This window comes from Typopeltis vanoorti, chromosome 6 (assembly GCF_054136105.1).
Source record: "Typopeltis vanoorti isolate ZY-2024b chromosome 6, IOZ_Tvanoo_1.0, whole genome shotgun sequence".
NCBI lineage: Eukaryota > Metazoa > Arthropoda > Arachnida > Uropygi > Thelyphonidae > Typopeltis > Typopeltis vanoorti.
Window position 1 is genome coordinate 35396917 of NC_143554.1, and position 21521 is coordinate 35418437.

The window sequence follows — 21521 nt, forward strand, 5'->3', positions numbered from 1 at the left end:
AGAATATATTTAACAGACATCATAACCACATTAAAAATAAGAAAAATACCAAAATAAATTTCATAATATTCTAACAGTTATTATAGGAAACAGTACAGGAACAGACCGAAGAAATTAAAATAACGGCAGTAATTAGACAATTATTATATTAGACAGTTATTATAGGAAACAGTACAGGAACAGACCGAAGAAATTAAAATAACGGCAGTAATTAGACAATATCATTTATTAAGTCTCGACTTATTTAATTCAGTGATGGTTGAAATAAATAAAAGGGAACAAAATGAAAGTGTGTGGAATACAATTTAAAAATGAAAGTCGCTAAAGATCCCATAATATGAAAGTTAGAAATTACAGGGGAAATAATTGAACAAGTTAGTAAGATAAAATATTTAGGTATAGAACTGAATAACTACAACATTACATAAAATGAACAGGAACAAGCAATAAAAGCTTATAGAAAATCTGAATGTCTCAAGAGCTTCATATGGAATAATAAGAACGTAAGTAAAGAAACAAAATAAGAATCTACAAAAGAATTATCAGACAAGTGATAACCTATGCGATGAAACACGTGCAGCAACTACAAAAATCAGACAAATTAATGAAACCCACTGAGACGAAAACATTAAAAAAATGCAGTTGTAACAATATTAAACAAAAACAGAAACTCACAACCAGAGAAAATTGTAAAATGCAGCCAATAAATGATTGGATCGAAAAACGGAAGGAGAATGAAAAAAATCATATGGAAGAATGCAGGACACCAAGGAATTTGGAACTTCTTTGGGAGACTGACCGAGTCCTTGACTCTTTATCCCTTCATCTGATTTTAGCTTGTGTATGAGGGGATTACTGTGGGTAATTTACCCGCTCATTGTGAGCATTGCAAGCAGTATTAGCTTTCTCTTGCAATGGAGGATTTCGTTTTTTTATGTTTGAAACGATCTGAGGGTTTGCAGTCCGCTGCTTGTCGAGTTAGCTGATTTGGGTGATTATCTGTGATTGTGAAGAATTTTTCTGCAATGCCTATCATGTAGGTCTTGATATCCGGTAGGTTGGCCTCCTTGTGTAACTGGAGGTTTCTGATGAATCAAGGGGCATTAAATGCCATTCTTAGGCATTTGTTCTGGATCGTCTGTAATCTGTTGATGTTTCTTTTAGTTGTGTATCCCCCAGGTTGGTGAGGCGTTAGTTAGTTGAGGTCTTATTCGTAGAGGAGAATTTTTTTGTTTATGTTTACGAAGCTGTTCCTATTCAAAAGTGGATATAGCTGTGCTATTGTCTGACTTGCTTTAGTGGAGACACTATTTATGTGTGTCTTGAAATATAGGCGTTTATCAAGAGAATACCAAAGTTGAAGCAATGCAGAAGTCATATTTCCTATACGAGTTGCCAAAAGGTGTCACACCTTATATTAAATTACTCCGGATTAGAGAAAGATCTTGGAAGTTTTTTCACTTGGTTACACCATAAATTATATATTTAGTTTAATCCTTTATCCAAGGTAAGCAAAAAATAAGGTGTGTGACACCTTTTGGCAACTCGTATACGGAAATATGACTTCAACCTTGGTATCACCTCTCGGTCAGGTTCCCACTGAAGAGACCTCAATAAAGGTCGAAACGGGTCTGGGTAGTGACCTTTCCCATAATGCATAGCATTATACATGTCTGCAAGGAGATGTGCTTTGCATTTTGGGATACTAAGGCAAGTGATACACTTAGATAAAGGATTAAACTAAATATATAATTTATAATATAACCGAGTGAAAAAACTTCCAACATGAGTAATTATAATTTGTTGTGTTATGTAAAAGAAGATGGAGAGGAGATTTAATTAAAGTTTATAAGCTAGTTTAATCACTTGACTCCCAAACTATGTTATAGATATAATAATTATAAGAAACAACTGAAGAAGAAAAGGGAATTAGAAGAAATATACGGAGTTGTTTAGTTTTGAAATTATGTGGAATGGTCTAACGGGTATATGGTATGAACTTTATGAAAGAATTAGACATTTGATATATCTGGCGGATTGGTTAATTTAAATTTACTTTTTTAAATGACAATTATTTAATTTGGCTGGCACATGTGAACATATTGGTACTGTTGCTACACGTTTGTGTATTGATATGTATGTAAATATAAATAAATAAATAAAATATAAAATATGAACAACAACATCAAAACATGGGAGTAAATTAAGGAGAGAGAAGATAAACTATGACTATAAAGAAGAAAAACCCCTCACTGTGAATCGTATTTTGTAATGGCAAATTTTGTGTTATGACATATATCATTGTGGTTACAGTGGCGATTAGTTCGTACATATATTACCTATGTTTTTGATTTCCCCCCCCCCCTCTAGAGGAAGTTAGTTGATCGAACTCTGGTGCGAAATAGCTTCTCCTTCTGGTGCTCCGAGTTTCACATAAAAAAAAAAAACATACCTTGAACTCATTTGGTGGCTCTGATACATAACAAAATATGCATTTATATAAAAGTATGTGTGTGTATATATATATATATATATATATATATATATATACTTATAAGAGAACCAGAGCAACTGCCCTATCAGGCCATGTCCTGTTTTCAATAAACACGAACAACGAAAGACGCCAACATGAAGTAAATTGTTTTCTTTTTTTTCCTTTCTTTTAGGCTTGCACGGTGATCCGAATGCATTTTTGGAAATTATGGAGACAACTACCGTGTTTGAATAAAAACTTTAGTTTACTATTACTAAAATTTTACAATTCGACGTTTCGACCTTTATGTCAAGGTCATCTTCTGGAGCGTACAAATATACACAGGAAACAAGCTATACTACATTCATACTGGTTCGTTAAAGACACTGACTAACCGCTACCACAATTGTTGGCCTGACCTCTGGTGAAAAAAAAAAAAAATATACATAATTATACTCTAGCGTTGATGATGTATAATTTTTTTTTTTTTTTTTTTTTTCACCAGAGGTCAGGCCAACAATTGTGGTAGCGGTTAGTCAGTGTCTTTAACGAACCAGTATGAATGTAGTATAGCTTGTTTCCTGTGTATATTTGTACGCTCCAGAAGATGACCTTGACATAAAGGTCGAAACGTCGAATTGGAAAATTTTAGTAATAGTAAACTAAAGTTTTTATTCAAACACGGTAGTTGTCTCCATAATTTCCAAAAATGCATGAAGTAAATTGGACAACTTCAAACCTACACATTTGCCATGATGAGGTAGAACACCGCATTGCAGAGTCAAAAGAAATCACCTTGGACCCTCTTCATAAAAACAATAATCTCAGCTATAATTTGCCTGACTCTTTCAGCTCTACTATCAGTACTGGAGATCGCGTGGTTCCACACACGCACAAGTGTACAACAATAGAACTTTAACACGGACTATAGCTCAAGTTCATAATAACTGTAATTTACAGTCGAATATTATAACTTTATAATTGTATAGCTTTAGAGCGTCTCAATGTTTTTTTCAGTGTCTTTTTTTTTCATATAAATCTCAATTTGTTATAATTCTTCTCGGGTTTTTAGTCAGTTTATATTAAAAATGAATATATATATATATATATATATATATATATATATATATATAAGGCTCATAATAATAATAATTTTCTAGACATTATTCAAACTCTGTTCATTCTACCCACACAGCACATGTCGTTCTTCTGACTGCGCTACGAAGGCGCTTCAGAGAGAGAGAGAGAGAGAGAGAGAGAGAGAATATTGCTTTTATATGTCGTGTTGCTTTATTCATTAGTAAAAAGAATAACTTTCTATCAGATATTTTTCTTCACCTTTGATAAGGGCGATATTGCAGGTGTTGCTTTCCTAGTTTTCAGATAATGAATGCATGAATTTTCGAAGAACAGTATGTTGGGAAGTGATGCGAAGAATCAATCCGGTGTTAAATTTATGGTGGAACTTTATATAAGTAACAGGACAAAGTGCATATGATACAAGAGAAACTTAATTGATCTAGATAACTGTTCAAACAAAAATGTTTATCTTGTTTGAATATCCTTTAACTCATGAACACTTTGTTGATATCAGTTTAATCACAATGATCTCATCATGGGAATTTTCCATGAGGCTAACTGATAGGAATATAAAAATGAGTTCTAATAATTGACAAGAGTAGGAGTCTTGATTTATTTAACCTACACACCTGCCAAAGTATCTAATTGAGGAAATATGACGACACTGATAATATTCAGTAAATTAAGTGTGTAAAAATGAGTAAGAGCAAAATCCTGTCCTATAAGTTAACAAAATAGCTCGATACCTATACAATACATTTCAGTGTCATATGTGAAAAGATATAAGAGTTGATCCCAGTTATCCCCGAGACTGAAATCTTATTTCTGGTGTTCTTGCTCAGTGTTTCATTAACTGTGTTCAGTGGAACCCGTAGTACGAGAAAGCTTGTAGACATTCCCCAGAGCATACAGACATTTATAACTTGTATTATATATAGTTAATGAATAAATATTTAAGCGCCTCCGTAGCGCAATTGGAAGTACGACAGTACATTGCGCCCTTCGATTGCAATAGGTCTATGTTCGATTCTCGTCGCGACGGGAAGAATCTTTATCTGGACGATTTCAATCGAAGGTGAGTTAGCCGATCTCATACGGAGGTAGCAGGGTTTTCCCTCCCGGAAACTCGGGTTTTTCATTCCGCATACAGGCAAATCGGCCCTTCAGAACACACGCAATTTACAGACAAAAAATACTAGGTGTGGTGGTGGTGGTGGAGGTAGGCGGTAGATGGAGATAATTCGTAGTAGAGGTTCGGTGTAGTGGTTGAGACAGTTGTAGGTATCCTTCCGCGATGAGTCTTCGGACTCCTTGGAGGTATCAGGAATAATAATAATAATAACAATAAAACATTCAGTGAATGAAGAAATTATGTGTGTTGGGACAGTCTATTTCGTTCCTGTGGGCTACTCAAGTTATTACGCTCACTGACAGCTTTAATATTATTGTAGTCATTCATTAAATTTACCGATATGAGTAAATAGTTGAAGTTAGATTTATTTTTTAAAACGGCAGAAGTTACTTAAGCTCTCTGCAACAGATCAGAACCACTTAGAAAACCCAATCACTCTAGATGAACTGAAAACTGCATGCATCCTTACCAAAGAACAAATCTGCCGGCCTTGATGATCTCGCAACAGAGTTTTTCCAGGTCTACTGGAATCAACTCGAACCACTTCTCCTAAAAACACTGCAAGAAGCCTACATTAATGGGCTTCCACAATCCGTCACGACCTCGGTAGCACGGCTAATAATAAAGAAGGGAGACCACACAGATATCCAAAACTAGCTCATTAATCAATACAAATTGCAAAATCATTTCAAAAGTTATTACAAACCTACCAAAGCCAACACTGTCTGAAGTTATTGGCTTACGTCAAACTTATTCTGTTCCAGGAAGATCAATACATGGCAACCTCCATTTGATAAGAGATCTCATCTACATCGCAAACAGCTAAAATAAAAACCTGGCACTCGTCAGCCTTGATCAGGAGAAGGCTTTCGACAGAGTAGAGCACGAGTGCCTTTATGAAGTCCTAAAGGTATTCGGCTATGGTCCTCTCATCATTGAAACAGTGCAATTACTACACAGAGATGCACTCTTCTGTTCAAAATCAACTACAGGCTCACCAGCACTTTGCCGTACTCTCGAGGGATCAAGCAAGGATGTCCTCTCTCTGGACAATTATACACACTGGCCATAGAATCTTTCTTAAAAAGAGTACACGATGCCATGATCTCTAAACAAACCAGCATAACAGAACCATATCTAAAAATAAGCCTATCAGCATATGCTAGTGACGTCACCGTAATAATCCATAATGACAAAGAAATGACAGTAACCAATGAAGCACACAGATTATATGCACAAGACTCAGGGGTCAAATTAAACTGTATGAAAACAACTGGCTTGTGGTCAGGCAGATGGAAGGCTAAACTTGATTCTTTGAGTGAATGTACCTGGTCATATGAAGGACCAACATACTTAGGTATACACCTTGGCAACACCAAAATATATAATGCTGAAGTGGACTCAGCCGATTTAAACTGGTGCTAGGAAAATGGAACAGCATTCGTTCCATGTCTTAACTTAAAGGAAGAGTCCTAATAATCAACCAGATGGCTCCGAATGTGCTATGACATACCCTCAGAGTACTGTTCCCCCCCCCCCCCGAAGACTTTCTCCATCATCACATTCAAAAGGCAATCAAACGTTTCCTCTGGAACAATACTAACTGGCAACATACTCTGAACTCTGCAGGCCACTCAGTTAAGGAGGTCAAGGTTTGGTTTCCCTTGAAAACAAGATTATATCTTTCAAAATCATCTTTCTCCTAAAGACACTTCAGTCCATTCATACTCATGTAACCACCTTCGATTACATCATCAAATCATCCACCAGAGGACTTACAATTACCACAATCCTCCGAATAGCCACTTCTGCACCATCACCTCCTAAACTACCTCATATTTACAGAGATGCTCTACGGCGGTGGAAAAATACAGAGCTTCATCACACACTGACAGGATCAACAGAGTCAGCTGTGCTTACAGAACCACTAGTTTCGAAAAGAAAGATAACGAGTATCGCAACTGGCCATCCCTTGCTTTTCCCTACATTGGCAGGAATAAGAATCACAGGGGACCTCCTGACCCAAACCCTAAAGTGAAAAACATTCACATGGCTACCACTGAAAAACCCAAAAAAGCAATATCAGCAGATGCAAACTGCTATTATAAAAAGCCTTCCCAGATATCGCTACACCTCAGAGAATCCATATTCCTTCTAGAAACTGCGGGGAGCCCACCTTTCATCTTGTATGATCTGAAGTCTCACTTTCAATTCTCCCATCCAACAACAAGAAAATATACCACTTTCTCGTGTCAGTGCCACGAGAAAAACATCGTCCTTCGTATATTCATCCTTAACCTTCTTATCTACAAAACTGCACATGCCACTCAGTTTTCAGTGTGATCTTCCAAATAAGTCGAAGTGTGCCAAAGCAGATTCCAACACACAGTGGGGGCTATGGCACAACATCTTGCCAACTCCTACTAAGCTCTACAAATTTCAACTTAGAGAATCAGATCTGTGTCTCTTCTGCGAAGTTTCAGGTACCTTGGCACGTACACACACACACATATCTCTTCTGTCCTGCAAACAAAGCAGTGATCACATATGCTCTGAATACCGCCTCTAGAACCTGTAAGAATACACACACAGCCAAGAAGACTGCTGGGATTTAGTCCATACAGAAGAGAACAGGCAGAGAATATGCAATTCCATCTTCATCCGCGCTAAGACCATCATCTACAGTTTCTACCTTAAGCAAACAAGAAATAACCATCACCTATCTATCACCGAATCGGCACAAACCCTAATGTGTAGCCTACGTCGGAAACTACAAAGCAGACTTTCACCGGAACTTGATTATTACAAAGAAACAAGAACTGTCGCGAAATTCCGAAATTCACAGAGAAGTGGAATTCAACTGGTACTCTGTTCTGGATTGCCGACGACGATACATTTCAACTGAAAGATAACTAAGAGTGGTACGGAACAGTAATGTTCACTCTTATACTAAAGACAAATCCTCTCTACCACTCATGTATCCTTTGCTTCCTTTCTATTTGTATTCCTTTTTTTCTCTGTAATATATATTCTTATAATATGTAAATAATCTTTTTGTTGCCTATCTTCCAATGTATATTTTATCAAGTTAAATAAATAAAAAATCTCTCTCTTTCTCTCTCTCTCTCTTATGCCTATATTGTATCTAATACTTCTGAACGAATTAAAAACTACTGGGACGACAACCACCGCGTGTACAAACGCACAACTAACCAACAGCGTTTCTATCTAACCAACCGAAAATACTCCGTTAGAAAAATATCTAGACGCAGTAGAGCAACATGTCCCACCGAAAAATATAACTCACATTTCAAGAGTTGCCGGAACAGTACACATGTACTTTCAAGGGCACGCCAAGGGTATTTGCCGCCCGGGTGCAAACTTTTATCGGCTACATTGTATAATACTACATTGTATAATCCAAATTATATATTAGCTACATAAAATTCCCCCTATCAATGTTGCCTCCCGGGTGCGGTGCACTCCCCCTTTCACCATAGGGTTGGCGCGGCCCTGTGTACTTTAACAATGTCTTGACTTGAGACATTAATTGAATAGAGAATAAACATTGGAGCATGCCATGTGAATGTCTCGCCAACCAGGCTAGCTCCCACGAAAGTAATGGTGTTCTACCGGAAATAAGCCACCAACTGCTTTGCGAATTACTGTCAAAATACGACGCAGTGACAGGTAAAATTCGAACGCTCTACCACCAATCCTGAATTCACTCACATCAACAGTTTTAGAGGACAGGCGGTAATGCACTTTGGCGACAACACATTCGGCTCCATATCTTAAATAATCACCACCGAAATAGATGGAGTACCCTACACCTTTTATATTACTGTCGCTGCTCAGTGCTTCTACTACCACGAAGAAGGTTATGAAGGAAGTTATGCTCGTATATACCCAAAGATGAGAAACCGGCTAACAATACTACCAACCCTAGCGGATCAGAAAACCAGAAGCAGCAAGCATCCAACCCCCCCCCCCAAAAAAAAATAGAGCATTCTTAATAAACAACAACAACAAAAGTCTCAAGGAAAAAACTTTCAGTCAACTACCGAGGAGACGAAGTCAGTGGCACTAGCAAAATCCGGCTTTCGGAAGACGTTGGGCCAACATCGATTGAAAGTCATCCTAAAGATAAGGAAATAGGAAACAGACAACTCTGATAAAAATAAAAATAACGAATAGGAGCAAGAAACAAAAGCGAAAAAACAGCCAAAGACGAACCAGCGAATCTGCAACAGAGAATCTCTGCCTCCAAACATTCTGGAAACCTCTCAACAGCCTTTAGAGGAGGAGGATGAAGAGATCGAGTTTCTTGTGTCCTCAGATGAAGAAGAAGAAATTGAAAATGCAGGTCTTCCTCACACTGAAGACCATTAACAAATGCGCAGCTTCAAAGCTTTCTTAAGAAAGTTCGAGGCTCTTCACAAAAACTGCTGACAGCATACGACTACACCACCGACATCAGTGGCCTTATTACCCAGCTGAAAGAATTAAAACCGATCTGGCTGGAAAAATCGGAAGAAAAACTATCAATCTCAAGAAAAGAATATACTAACTGATCACCGGGCTTAAACCCCAGCGGCAGCGTAACTATCACTAAAGTAAGTGAAGATTACTCTGCCAAACATAATAAACCATCAAATAATGAGCACCTCAGTAAACCTTCTCTCTCTCTCTCTCTCTCTCTCTCTCTCTACACACTGCCACACCACTACGAAACAGACTCATCCTGCAGCATATCCTTTCCTACCGGCCAGAAATAGTTATGCTGCAGGAAACTCCATTCCACCAGCAAAGCTTCAGATCAACACTGGAAGAACCGACCATATACCATGCACCACTGTCCTGCCATACAACTTCATGGATCAGGAATCAGCATTGAAATACATAAAAATGCACCTTAAAATTAGGAATAATTTTATATATCTTTATAATTAGATACCTTTCCTGGGTGTGCAATATATGCACTCATTACAACTCAGACAGTAAAGAAAATACATATTATTAATTTATACATACCACAAAGCGAACAGCTTGCAAATTAGAGTTCCTCCAAAATTACTTCAGCAAGGTCAATGACCACCTCATACTGGCAGGGGATTTCAATTGCACTCTGGATATTGCAATGGACAGACAACAATGTCAAGAACATCGACTCTCGCTAGCCCAGCTTCTCCACGATGTAACCAATGATTACGAGCTGACTGATATCTTCAGACTCCTGCACCGACATAAAAAGGGTTCTCCTGGAGGGCCAAAGGTGGTCTTATACAAGGTCTCCTACCAAAGTCTTATACAAGGTACTGCTCGATAGATACTATACATTCATGCACACAATAACCTTCGTAAGGAGAGTTACATACCATCAATCTCAAGCATCAAACCATGATTCCGTCCTTCTGAGCATTTGCATTCCTGGACACAAAGGACACACAATAACAGCCTACTACAGGACACAGAATATCTCAGAACCTCCAAAAACAATATCGCAAATCTCATCAGAGATATGCTTACTTCCCAATCCATTTCCGAGTGGTGGTGACTTTAAGGCCAAACTCAGGGTATTTACCCAAAAGTAGAGTCACCAGAGGAATTTTTGAATAAGCATTTAATCCTAAAAACATCTGCAACAACAATAGAAATTGCATCATCCAGAATCTGGGGAATACCAGTCCATAGAAGCCCCATACGCTCACACTTAGAGCACTCTGCAAGAGGAGACTATTAAGTGCACGACGCAGACACATTCACTTCGTAGATGCACCCACAAAGTATTTCTTCTCACTGGAAAAACGCCAACAAGAGTGCACCACTATATCTGCTATAATAACAGATAGTGAAAACATCATTGAAAACCATGACGAAATCCTTTTATATACCTTGCAGTACAACAAAAATTTATGCCAAACTAATTCAACATCAATGGATACCACCGATACAATTCTCTCCGATGTGAAAAGACTCTCACAGCAATGCGGAATGAAACAGAACTCCCCATCATGCTACACGATTTAACAACTGCCCGCACCTGCTTACCTAAAGATAAATCTCCTGGCATAGATGGGCTCACCACTGAATATTACCAGTCCTTCCGGGAACAGCTTGGACTTATCCTCTACAGAGTATATGTCGAAGCCAGTACCAATGGCTTCCCACTCAATGTGACATCTGCTATTAAGCTTATTCCAAAGAAACGAGGCGCGACAATATTAGGAAACTGCCGACCCATTTCTATCATAAACACCGACCGTAAAATAATATCAACAGCCATTGCCAACAAACTTAAACCCGCTCTGAACGAAATAATTGATAGACATCAGAGCTATCCCATCCCTGGACGATCCACGAAAACTTACATCTCATAAGGGATCTCATATGCAGAGCCAACAGCAACAGTGAAACAATGGGTCTTGTAACATCAGACCAAGAAAAAACTTTCGACTGCATTGAACACCCCTACCTATTCAACTGCTTGAAAGCCTTCGGCTTTGGCACCGGTATCATTCAATTTATTAAGATGTTATATGCTAAAGCACACTCTTGCATGAAAATAAACAGCAGACTCACTATATCTGTACCATACAGTACTGTAGAGGTATTACACAAGGCTCTCCACTTTCCGGTCCTCTTTACACAATTGCCATTGAGACCTTTTCGCGTAGAGTAAGCATGCTGCTTAGGGCATCCCGTCCTAAACTTTCTTACCAAGTCATATCCCGACAGCACATGCTGATGATGTTACAATTATAGCCTGCAAAGAAGAGGATTTATATAACTTACAAACAGTATTAAGTTAAGGGGATAATAAATCCCTCATTATTTTTAAGCCCGATACGAAACTCGTAGATCGAAATCTAAGAATTTCATGCAGAAAAACTATCGGCGAGTCCAAGCGTAAATCAATAAAGGTCGAAACTGGTCTGGGTAATGACCTCTCCTCATAATGTAAAACAGTAATACATCTCCTAGGAGCTGCGTTTTACGTTATAAGAAAATATTAAAGATAGTGATGGATCTTGCTCCACCTTTGCTCCAAGTTGCCCTAGTGTTGTACTACCCAGGTGTTGACTTACGCTTGGACTATCCGACAGTTCTTCGTCATGAAACTTTTAGATTTCGATGGATTTCGATCTCCGAGTTTCGTATCCGGCTTTAAAATAATGAGGGATTTATTATCCCCTTAACTTAATTTACGCCGCCGGAAAAATAGCTACTTGGCTTTTTATCATACAAACAGTATACCAATAATACCAAGCAGCCTCAGGAACCAAACAAAATGCACATAAAATGCACATGTGGCAAATGGAAAAACTGAACCGATTCCCCAATGTCCGGTCACTGGTCCACAGAGGGGAAACAAATACCTGGGGATTTATGTAGGAAACATGTCCTCTTACGTGGATAAGAACTGGGAAACACTAATTAAACGTTTCAAGCAAGTACTAGGAAAGTGAGCAGTAATACGAGCCTCTGCCTCTACAAAAAGAAGAACAACAATTGTTAACCAAATAGCTACCAGTGTCCTTTGGCATACAATAACGATTCTCATGCCACCAGTGCAATTTATCAAACAAATACACTCAACCATCTATCGATTCATATGGAACAAAACAAACTGGCTTTCCTACTCCAGGCTATGTGCTTCTCTCAAAGAAGGAGGACAAAACATGACCTCCATTTACCCTACAAAAGGAAATGACACACAAATGCACAACCGAATATATTTTAATTTCTGCTACTAGAGGTCTCTCTTTCTCCACAACCTTAAGAATGACAACAGCACACGTGCTAGTGAATCTAATGAATTTCTGCAAAGATGCCCTTCGAAGATGGAAGAAGCTAAACCTCCAGCACACAGTGAAGACAGCATCCCTTCCTGAAATCCTTATGGAGCCCATCTTCCACAACACGATGGTAAGGAACCCCATCACTCAGAAAGAGATTTTCTTTCCTCCATGGTGCTGGCAAGGCGTGAGGATCTTGGGTGACATTCTTTCAATGAGTCTCATCTGGAGCTTTCCAAAATTGCTCACAAATATGGAATACTGGGATCAGGCTGAGCAGATACACACTGTAAAATCCGCTTTTCAAGCTGCTATGCCTGCTAGCATAATGGAAGAGGGACTAAACTCTCCTTACTCAGAAGATCCGTAGCTTATATTTCTGCTAAAAACTTACACCATGCAACAGAAACAAAATATACAGCACTCTAATACAACAGTCGAACCAAAGCGCTTCATTGGAAAATCCTGCATCATCCCACCAAACAGTATTTCACTGGGATCTACTATATCGCACAAGAGCCACCAAACCTCACACAGATGTTGAGTGGAAGATATGGCACAATGTACTACCCACTCCAGCTATATTACGAAATTTAATCAGGATGTTCAGATAACTGTCTGTTCTGCAACAGTTTATGAACAGTACGGCATATCTACTTAGAATGCCCAGTCAACACACTATTAATCCGTTTGTCTCGGGAAACGGCGGCCTTAACCTTTGGTAGTCTTCATACAGAACAGGAGTATTTCAATCTCGTCCATGCAGAGTCAAATAACCATTCGATCTGCAACTACCTCTTCATCACTGCGAAAGCGGTATTATACAGCTTCTGTCTTCGACATACAAGACCAGACAGCCCAACAGTGTCACACAGAGAGAGAGAGAGAGAGAGAGAGAGAGAGAGAGAGAGAGAGAGAGAGAGAGAGAGAGAGAGAGAGAGAGAGAGAGAGAGAGAGAGAGAGAGAGAGGGTGCTTACCATCTCCTTGCAGCCTTCAAACAAAAGGTGAGAAGTCGGATCCTACACAAGCATCACTGCCACAGGCAAAGCAACACCTTAGATCTTTTCCACCAAGACTGGAATCCACAGAATCAACTCCTGGCTGAGCAGAGCGACTGCATCATAGTCCACTTTCTAACACAGAAGTGACACCATTGTCCCTTCCCAAAGAAAAGGGGAAGATTTTTTTTTATTTGGTTGTGCTTAACAGTGTGAATAATGATCATCTGTTACATTCATGTAAATATGTAATATTGTCCTATAGCAATTATTATGTTCTTACAGGATAGAGTATCATGTTAAAATAACTGTTAATGGTATGAAAAAAATGTAATTTATCTTATAATAACTGTTATTCTTATGTATTATACTTCAATAAAGAATGAGCATGTAACCTATCTATCTTCTACTTCAGACATACAAGACCAGACAGCACAGCAACTTCACAGAGAGAGGCAGCCGACCAACTCCTTGCAGCCTTCAAACGAAAGGTGAGAAGTCGGATCCTACACGAGCATCACCACCACAGGCAAAACAACACCTTAGATCTTTTCCACCAAGAATGGAATCCACAGAATCAACTCCTGGCTGAACAGGGTTGATTCCGTGACTGCATCATAGTCCACTTTCCAGCAAAGAAGTGACATCATTCCTCCCCCCCCCCCCCCAAAGAAAGGGTGAAGAAATTTTTTTTTGTGCTTAACAGTGCGAATATCAATCAGCTGTCACTCTTATGTAAATATATAATATTGTCCTATAGAAACTGTTATGTTCTTCCACATACATGTCAGATTTTATGTTCTTATGCAGTATCATGTCAAAATAACTGTTAATGGCTTAAATTAAAAAAAATGCAATTCACCTAATAACTGATATTTCGATGTAACATACCTCAACAAGAGTATGAGCATGTAACCTCTCTGCGCGACTGAAAAAAAAAAAAAAAAAAAAGAAAAGAAAAAAAATTAATCCTGTATATAAGATTGTTATGTTTACAATAAAAAAACTCTATCTATTTATAAGAATATTTGAGCTAAGTATAATAAAAAAAATAATAATAATCTTCATTTTTCAGACTGCATTATAAGATGCCATGAAGGTTTTTGATTTATTAATTCACTTTCACCTATTAATTTTCCAAGCTGCTTTGACTTGGGTAGGGAAATGGAGTTTTGTTTCTCCATGATAGGATTTGTGATGATGTAGAGCGTTGGTCGGCTAACTTTTCATTAATGGTTTCAGATATAAATCTGTTATCTCTGACACGAATATTAATGTGGTCTATACGGGATTGTATAATATTTTTATTTATCATTTCCTTAGTATAAGATAAATGGTTACTATTAAGCCAAACTCTAACATATCTCTAAATGAGCTGTAAACCAGATTCGGATTTTAGTGTGTTAATATTAGTACCTCTTGCGACAATTATAGGTTAATAAATTTTCATGCTTATTTTTATCCAGGTTTCAGGTTCCTCTATTAAGAGTTTAGGATTTTCACCTGATGACCTGTAGATTGAATTCGGTATTAAACTTGATATAATTGATATAATTCACTAGCTTTACCAAATATTGTCAACTATCTAAAATTCCAGTTTAGCTGACTTATAGTGTACATTATTCTTTAATGTAAACGATAATTTCCCTTTTTCATGGTAACTATACATCTGGACGCTGTTATATTATTATTATTATTATTATTATTATTATTATTATTATTATTATTATTATTATTATTATTATTATTATTATTATTATTAAATAATCACATGTGAGCACCTCCATAGAGCCTGTAGACTCATCGCAGGAGGTTAACTATATCAACACTAATAATCAATACCTATACAATACCCGTCATATTTTGCTTTGAACTCATTCACCAACAAAGCACACAGTCGAATCTGGCACTCCATTCCATTCATTCACCATTCTCTATCCATCCATCCAAGTGACCATACGGATGGTCACTCAGATGCTCGGTGGTGTGTCACACCATTCCTCCCCATGTGGTCCTGTTATATGCTTTTCTCGAGGCTTCAACTCTGAAGATCAGTCACTCCAGACACACACCATCCATCCATCCATCCATCCATCCATTTCACTGACGGTCTACAGCTTCCGCTTTTCCCCAAGAACTTTACCTTCTATTACTGTTCTGAATTCTCCTTCCATCCTTTCACTGTGTTTAAAATACTTCAACTTTCTTCTGTCAATAAGGACAGAACTTTAAGTCTTCTGCTTAAGGAGACTTAAAGTCCTACTGATATTTTCTAGCACCCACTCGTTTGTCCATCTTTCAGTGTATGATATCCTCAAAAGACGTTATTCTTTTCCTATCAGACTTCTCTCTGTTTCAAATCTCACATCCATTTACATTACCCATAATATCAGGCAATGCATTCCACTCACCAACCATTCTCCTTGCAAAGAACTGCTCACACCTTCCTTATACAACTTCAAGAGAATCTCTCTTGTATTATTGACCTCCCCTATTCATTGAAAGATTTCTTCGATATTAAACAGTAACAACCTTTTACCCAAAATGTCTCAATTATACTCCTCTCTCTTCTTTCTTTTCATAAGAGTTTGCAAATTGCATTCCCTCAACCCATCTTCATATTCCACATCCCGACGATCAGTTGTCACCTGAGTCAGTCTTCTCTGGACTCTTTTCAATATGTTCTCATCACCATGAAAACCAAGGAAGCAAATCTGTGCACCACAGTAATTCATACAAGGCCTGTTGAAGGCCTTATATTGTGGAACCAGAACCTCTTTATTTCTGCACTTTAAGGTTCTCTGGATCGTTACCATAATCTGATGTGATAACTTCACAACTTGTGCAATGTAACCATTGCATTTCAGATTTTTGTCCACTGCCACTTTAATAACTGTGTTCTGAACTTATCCCAAAATTTCCCAACCAAATGTATACTTTGCATCTCATTGTTGATTACCAGAATTCAGGACCTTACACTGAACATTGAAGTGGCAGTTCTATAGTGTTGTCCTCATACAATCCTCCTGTTTTAAATACCACTGTAAGGCCACATCTGCTTGATTCCTCATCACTCTTCCCAGTTTGGCATCATCTGCAAACAGTTGTATATCACCAGTTAAACCCGTAGGAATATCATCAATATACAATAGTTGAAATTAAATAACATTGCTTAAAAACATACCCCTGTACACATCACTAATGACTTTCCTCTTCTGAGATACTGCTCCATCAGACACGACTTGCTGATACCTATTGGAGAGCCATTAGCCTATCTAGCTCACTAATCTACCATCCAATCCCATCTGGTTCAGTTTAGTTACTAACTTGAGGTGTGGCAGTCTATCAAAAGGCTTGACAAAATCTACAGTTATTAATAATAGCTCCCGTTACAAATACTGGTAAAAGAAATGGAGTAAGTAATTAACTGTACAAAGCTAAATGTAACTGAGAATGTAATTATTTTTATGTAGGTGGTCTTATGTAATTAGAAATTAGCATGACACTAAACTAATGTGTTACATGTAATAAGAAATGTCTTAAATATAAAATAATCTACACAGTTGGTCAAAGGAAAACAGCTCACATATAAACCAAAATGGTTTGTAAGACCATAGATTACTGAGGTTGTATGAATGAGAAATACCCACTTCCCCATAGCTAATGACCGTGAGTACTAAATTTCACATGCCTAAATAATTGTAACAAACAGTGATATCCTTGGGATAAAAGCAAGTGTATATATTGAAAGTATTATTTACTGTGATGAATATATCTATTGTTGTTTTAATAAACCAAGTGAAGTTTGCATCCATAGCGTTAAGCTGCCCGAAGAAAGACCGTTCTAAGTTCGACTCCGAATGCCAACTAGAGGAATTTCTTTCTAATCCTTCATTCAAGCTAAAATCTGGTCTGAGAAAGTTTTTTCCCCCCTACGGAAACTTCAGTTTTAATTGCACAAAGTTGTGGTGTTTATTATTATTATTATTATTATTCGTGACACCTCCAAGGAGTCCGAAGCCTCATCGCGGGAGGACACCTACAACTCTCTCAACCACTAAACCGAACCTCAACTACGAATCATCTCCATCAACGGCATCTACCGCTCACCTCCACCACTGTGTTATTCTGTGTTAAAATTATAATAAACGCACGTCGCGTAACGTTTCCTGAAATTTCCTTTGGAATTGGGCTCTGATTCTACTATTTGTGTGTCGATTTAATTGAACTCTACAACACACACACACACACACTTTTCCTCCTCATGCAAAAGCTTCGAATAATTAATACACTTCACTAAGGGTTATGTTTATGCTAAATCGAAACTCGAGAAACGAATAAGAAATTTAAAGTATATACTATATTCATTAAAGCACGATAGAGGGCATGCATAGTCATAACATGAAGTCATGGATCGAGGTTCGTTTGTATCTACTCGTGTTTCTACGAAGAGTGAATGTTAGTGTTTGTTTTTTATGTGGCGGTCTTGTATTTTATCATTTTTTTGGTCAGAATGCATTATTACTTAATATTGGTTCTATATTTTATAATAATAATAATAACATTTGCACCCTTTTAGGCTTCCCTAGTCTGGGTACAATACCAGTAAGTTGTAGATGCCGCTGTGACTTGACTTAGGGTTACTTTTCATCCCCCCCCCCCCGTTCACATCCATAAAATGCAATGAAATCATGGATTCCATTCCCGTGGTAGTGCGAAATACATAAAAGCGCTTCTCAACCAAAGGCTAATATGTAAAAATCTACATTATGGTTATGAGTTTCAATGAACACTCCATAATGTTGATGTAAATAGGCCCACACCTATGTTCCTTGCCAAAAATTCACACTCCAAATGATGCTCACAAAAATCCTATGACCACAGTAGGATTCAAACTCACATGCTATTGGTTGGAAAGTGGAGACACTATCTGCTTAGCTTTGCAAGCATTTTTTTTGCTTTTGTGTATGTAGAGTGTGAACATTAGTTAGATGAATAAAATAATTGGAGCAAGGTTTTACATGAAATGGACACTGCAACTATAGTTGTTAAAAAAAAAAAAATGCTGAACTCTGCATGCTGCAGTCTTCTCATAGACAAGTATTTGTGTGGTGTTATTTCTTGTCACTTAACATGGAAGGGGAGTGAAGAATTCAACAACATATTTGCTGTTATTCAGTGGCATAAAAATATCCAAGGCTAATAAATAGCCTGTGTAGCTCAGTGGATGTGGCATTTGCACACCACGGCGCTTGGCCGCATGAAGGAAGACTTGGTTTCGAGTCTAGTCGGCGACTAGAGGAAATTTTTCTAAGCCTTTTTTCGACCGGTTCCCGAGTTAGTCGATATTTGGCATGGGCAAGCGGGTTTTTCCTCCCAGAAACTCGGGTTTTTCGTCCCGTAAACTCAAGACAATCAACCGTAGAACCCACATTATTTCAGACATTAAATATATTGTGTTAGGGTTAGGGACCACAAGATGGCGGCACATTTGAGCCGTCTCTCTTCACTGTGTACCGCTTAATTAGTGATAGCCTTGGGCCATCTATCTCTGATTGGTACCTGCCCACTCAGTCTCCAAAAGTTAGATAGGGCTAAATGACCTCGCCTACTCCCCGTATACGGGAATAAAAAGGTGTTAGCTGATTTTTTTTTTTTTTTTTAATAAATAGTGTGTAAAATCATTGATTAACTGTCCAAAGAAGAGAGGACTTGTTGTATTTAATTAATTTTTGTTAAGGTAAATTACTTATGATTTTATGTTGAGAAAGCAAGTAGGAGGAAGAATGACTATGGAAGGATAACATTAATGAGTGCAGATAGTAAGGTAACAAAGACAGATTAAATTGTTTAGCGTTTGAGTGACCATCTTGCAAGGGTATATCATTCAAGTGAAGATATTGTTGTGGCAGAGGTGACAGAAACTGATGTGAGAACAGAGGTTGATGAATTGGAGATGCTTAGATATTGAAGAATCTGAATGCAAATACAACTGTGGGTTTTGGATGTGATATATGACTATGCCTTTGGCCAGGCTGTTTAATTTAAGTCTCAGCTCTGGCAAAGTCCCAAGAGAGTGGAAGTAGGGGAAAAATAATGCCTTTGAATAGAGGATCTTGGTCTGTGGTAGCATGGTAGCAAAGTATAGACCAATCAGGATCTCAGAAGTGGTTGTAAAAGTACTGCCGACTTGGTTGGCCGAGTGGTTAGCATATCCGCTCTCAAGCCAAAAGGCTGCAGGTTCGAATCCTGCTGTGGGCATGGATGTTTGTGATTGTCTCTGGAATTACTAGTGGTGGTGGATTGTAGATGCCGTTGGTGTAGGTGTAGTTGTAGTTGGTGGATTGAGTGGCGGAGAGAGACAGAGAGAGAGAGCTGTAGAGTAGGTGTCATCCCTTGATGAGTCTGGACTGCCTGGAGGTGTCACATAATAATAAAAGTTGGTCAAGAATGAATGAGTGGATAAGAATATGATACTCTGAGGGACAGCAAATCTTTCTGAAGGGGTGGGGGTGCTCATGCCTTAATATTCTACTAACTTTTTTATAATAGAGTGACAGCTGAATTGGATAAAGGGAAACGCTACAAGATGATACTGCTGGATTTTGCAAAGGTGTTTGACAGGATACCACAAGGAACTCAGTTACATAAACTGGAAAAATGGGTATAGATATAAAACTGGTAACATAGATAAAGGACAGATATCAAAAAGTAGTATATGGAGGAGTGGAATCCAGGAGAAGGCAGATGACTAGTGGTGTGCTGCAGGGCTCTGTGCTTGGACCACTGCTGCTTAATTTGTACATAAATGATATATATAAGAAATAATTTTAATGCAGATATTTAGTTGTTTGTTTGATGCAAAGTTGGGTAGGATAATGGTTAATCAAGTGATGTAGAGAGTTTTCAGGATGATTTAAATTGGCTAACAGAATGGGCAAAACATAATGGAGTGGTGTAAAAGTGTAAAGTTATGCATATTAGGATACAAAGATTACATGCTTACATTCCAGATGTCTTAGGAAAATATGGAGAAATTTGCATGAATAACAATGGTCAAGAACCATTAGATTTCTGTACTTTCAATAATTTTAAAATAATCAATACTTTTTTTCAAAAAATAATATAAATATACTTGGAATGACGAACAAGATATATAATTGATTATATCATTACTAATCGGAAACTAGCTCACGTGTAAGATGTACATGTTTACAGAGGAAGTCAAATTTTTTCAGATCATTATTTAGTAGTCTCTGAAATAGAAATACTAGCAAAATGGAGAAAAGAAGTAAATAAGAAAAAACAAGAAATAGAACAAGTATACAAAGTATACCTATTACAAGAAGAAAGCATTAGAATGCTATATCAATCAAGATTGAAACATTACCTAAAAGTAGCCCAAATCAGTGAAGATATAGAAGAATGGAAAACTTTAATAAAGGTAATCCATAATGCAGCCTCTGAAGTACTTAGAAAGAAAAATACTAAAAAGAAAAACATTAAAAATCTGGAACACAGATATAGAAAATGCAATAAAAGACAAACAAATGGCATACAAATCACTCCTTCAAAAATAAATATACAAAGGAAACAGAAGAAATACAAAAACAAAAGAAATATAGCTAAACCCATAGTATAGAAAGCTCACCAAGATTCTTGAGACAGATTTATTAATAAAATAAAAGAAGATATACATGGAAGACAAGACATAGCCTACAAAGTATTAAGTAAAGTAAACAACAAAGAAAGAGACATAGTACAAATCAACATAATACAAGAGAAACAATGGATAGAACATTATAAGAATTTATGGTATGACTCGAATTTAATAACAGAAAATAATAATGAAGAAATCAGCAGTGATATAGAACCAATAAAATTGGAAGAACTAAAAGGTAGTAAAGGTATCAAAAAATTGAAAATCAACCAACAAAAATACAGAGCTTTGGAAATATTGCAGAGAATATTTACATCACAGATTCTTAAAATTGAATCCTGGAGGAAATATTAGTTTCCATCAGATTGGTTAAAAGCT

At 37.5% G+C, this 21521-nt stretch overlaps 1 protein-coding gene across 1 annotated transcript in view; it reads left to right on the forward strand.

Moving 5' to 3' along the window:
* The first annotated feature begins 5786 nt into the window (after positions 1-5786).
* Positions 5787-21521, forward strand: part of LOC150105381 (transmembrane and coiled-coil domain-containing protein 4-like) — a 298911-nt gene continuing 283176 nt past the window's right edge. Inside the window, exon 1 of the mRNA XM_090393942.1 lies at positions 5787-6042. Within this exon, the coding sequence (XP_090250068.1) occupies positions 5787-6042 (256 nt within the window). The remainder of the gene's footprint in view (positions 6043-21521) is intronic.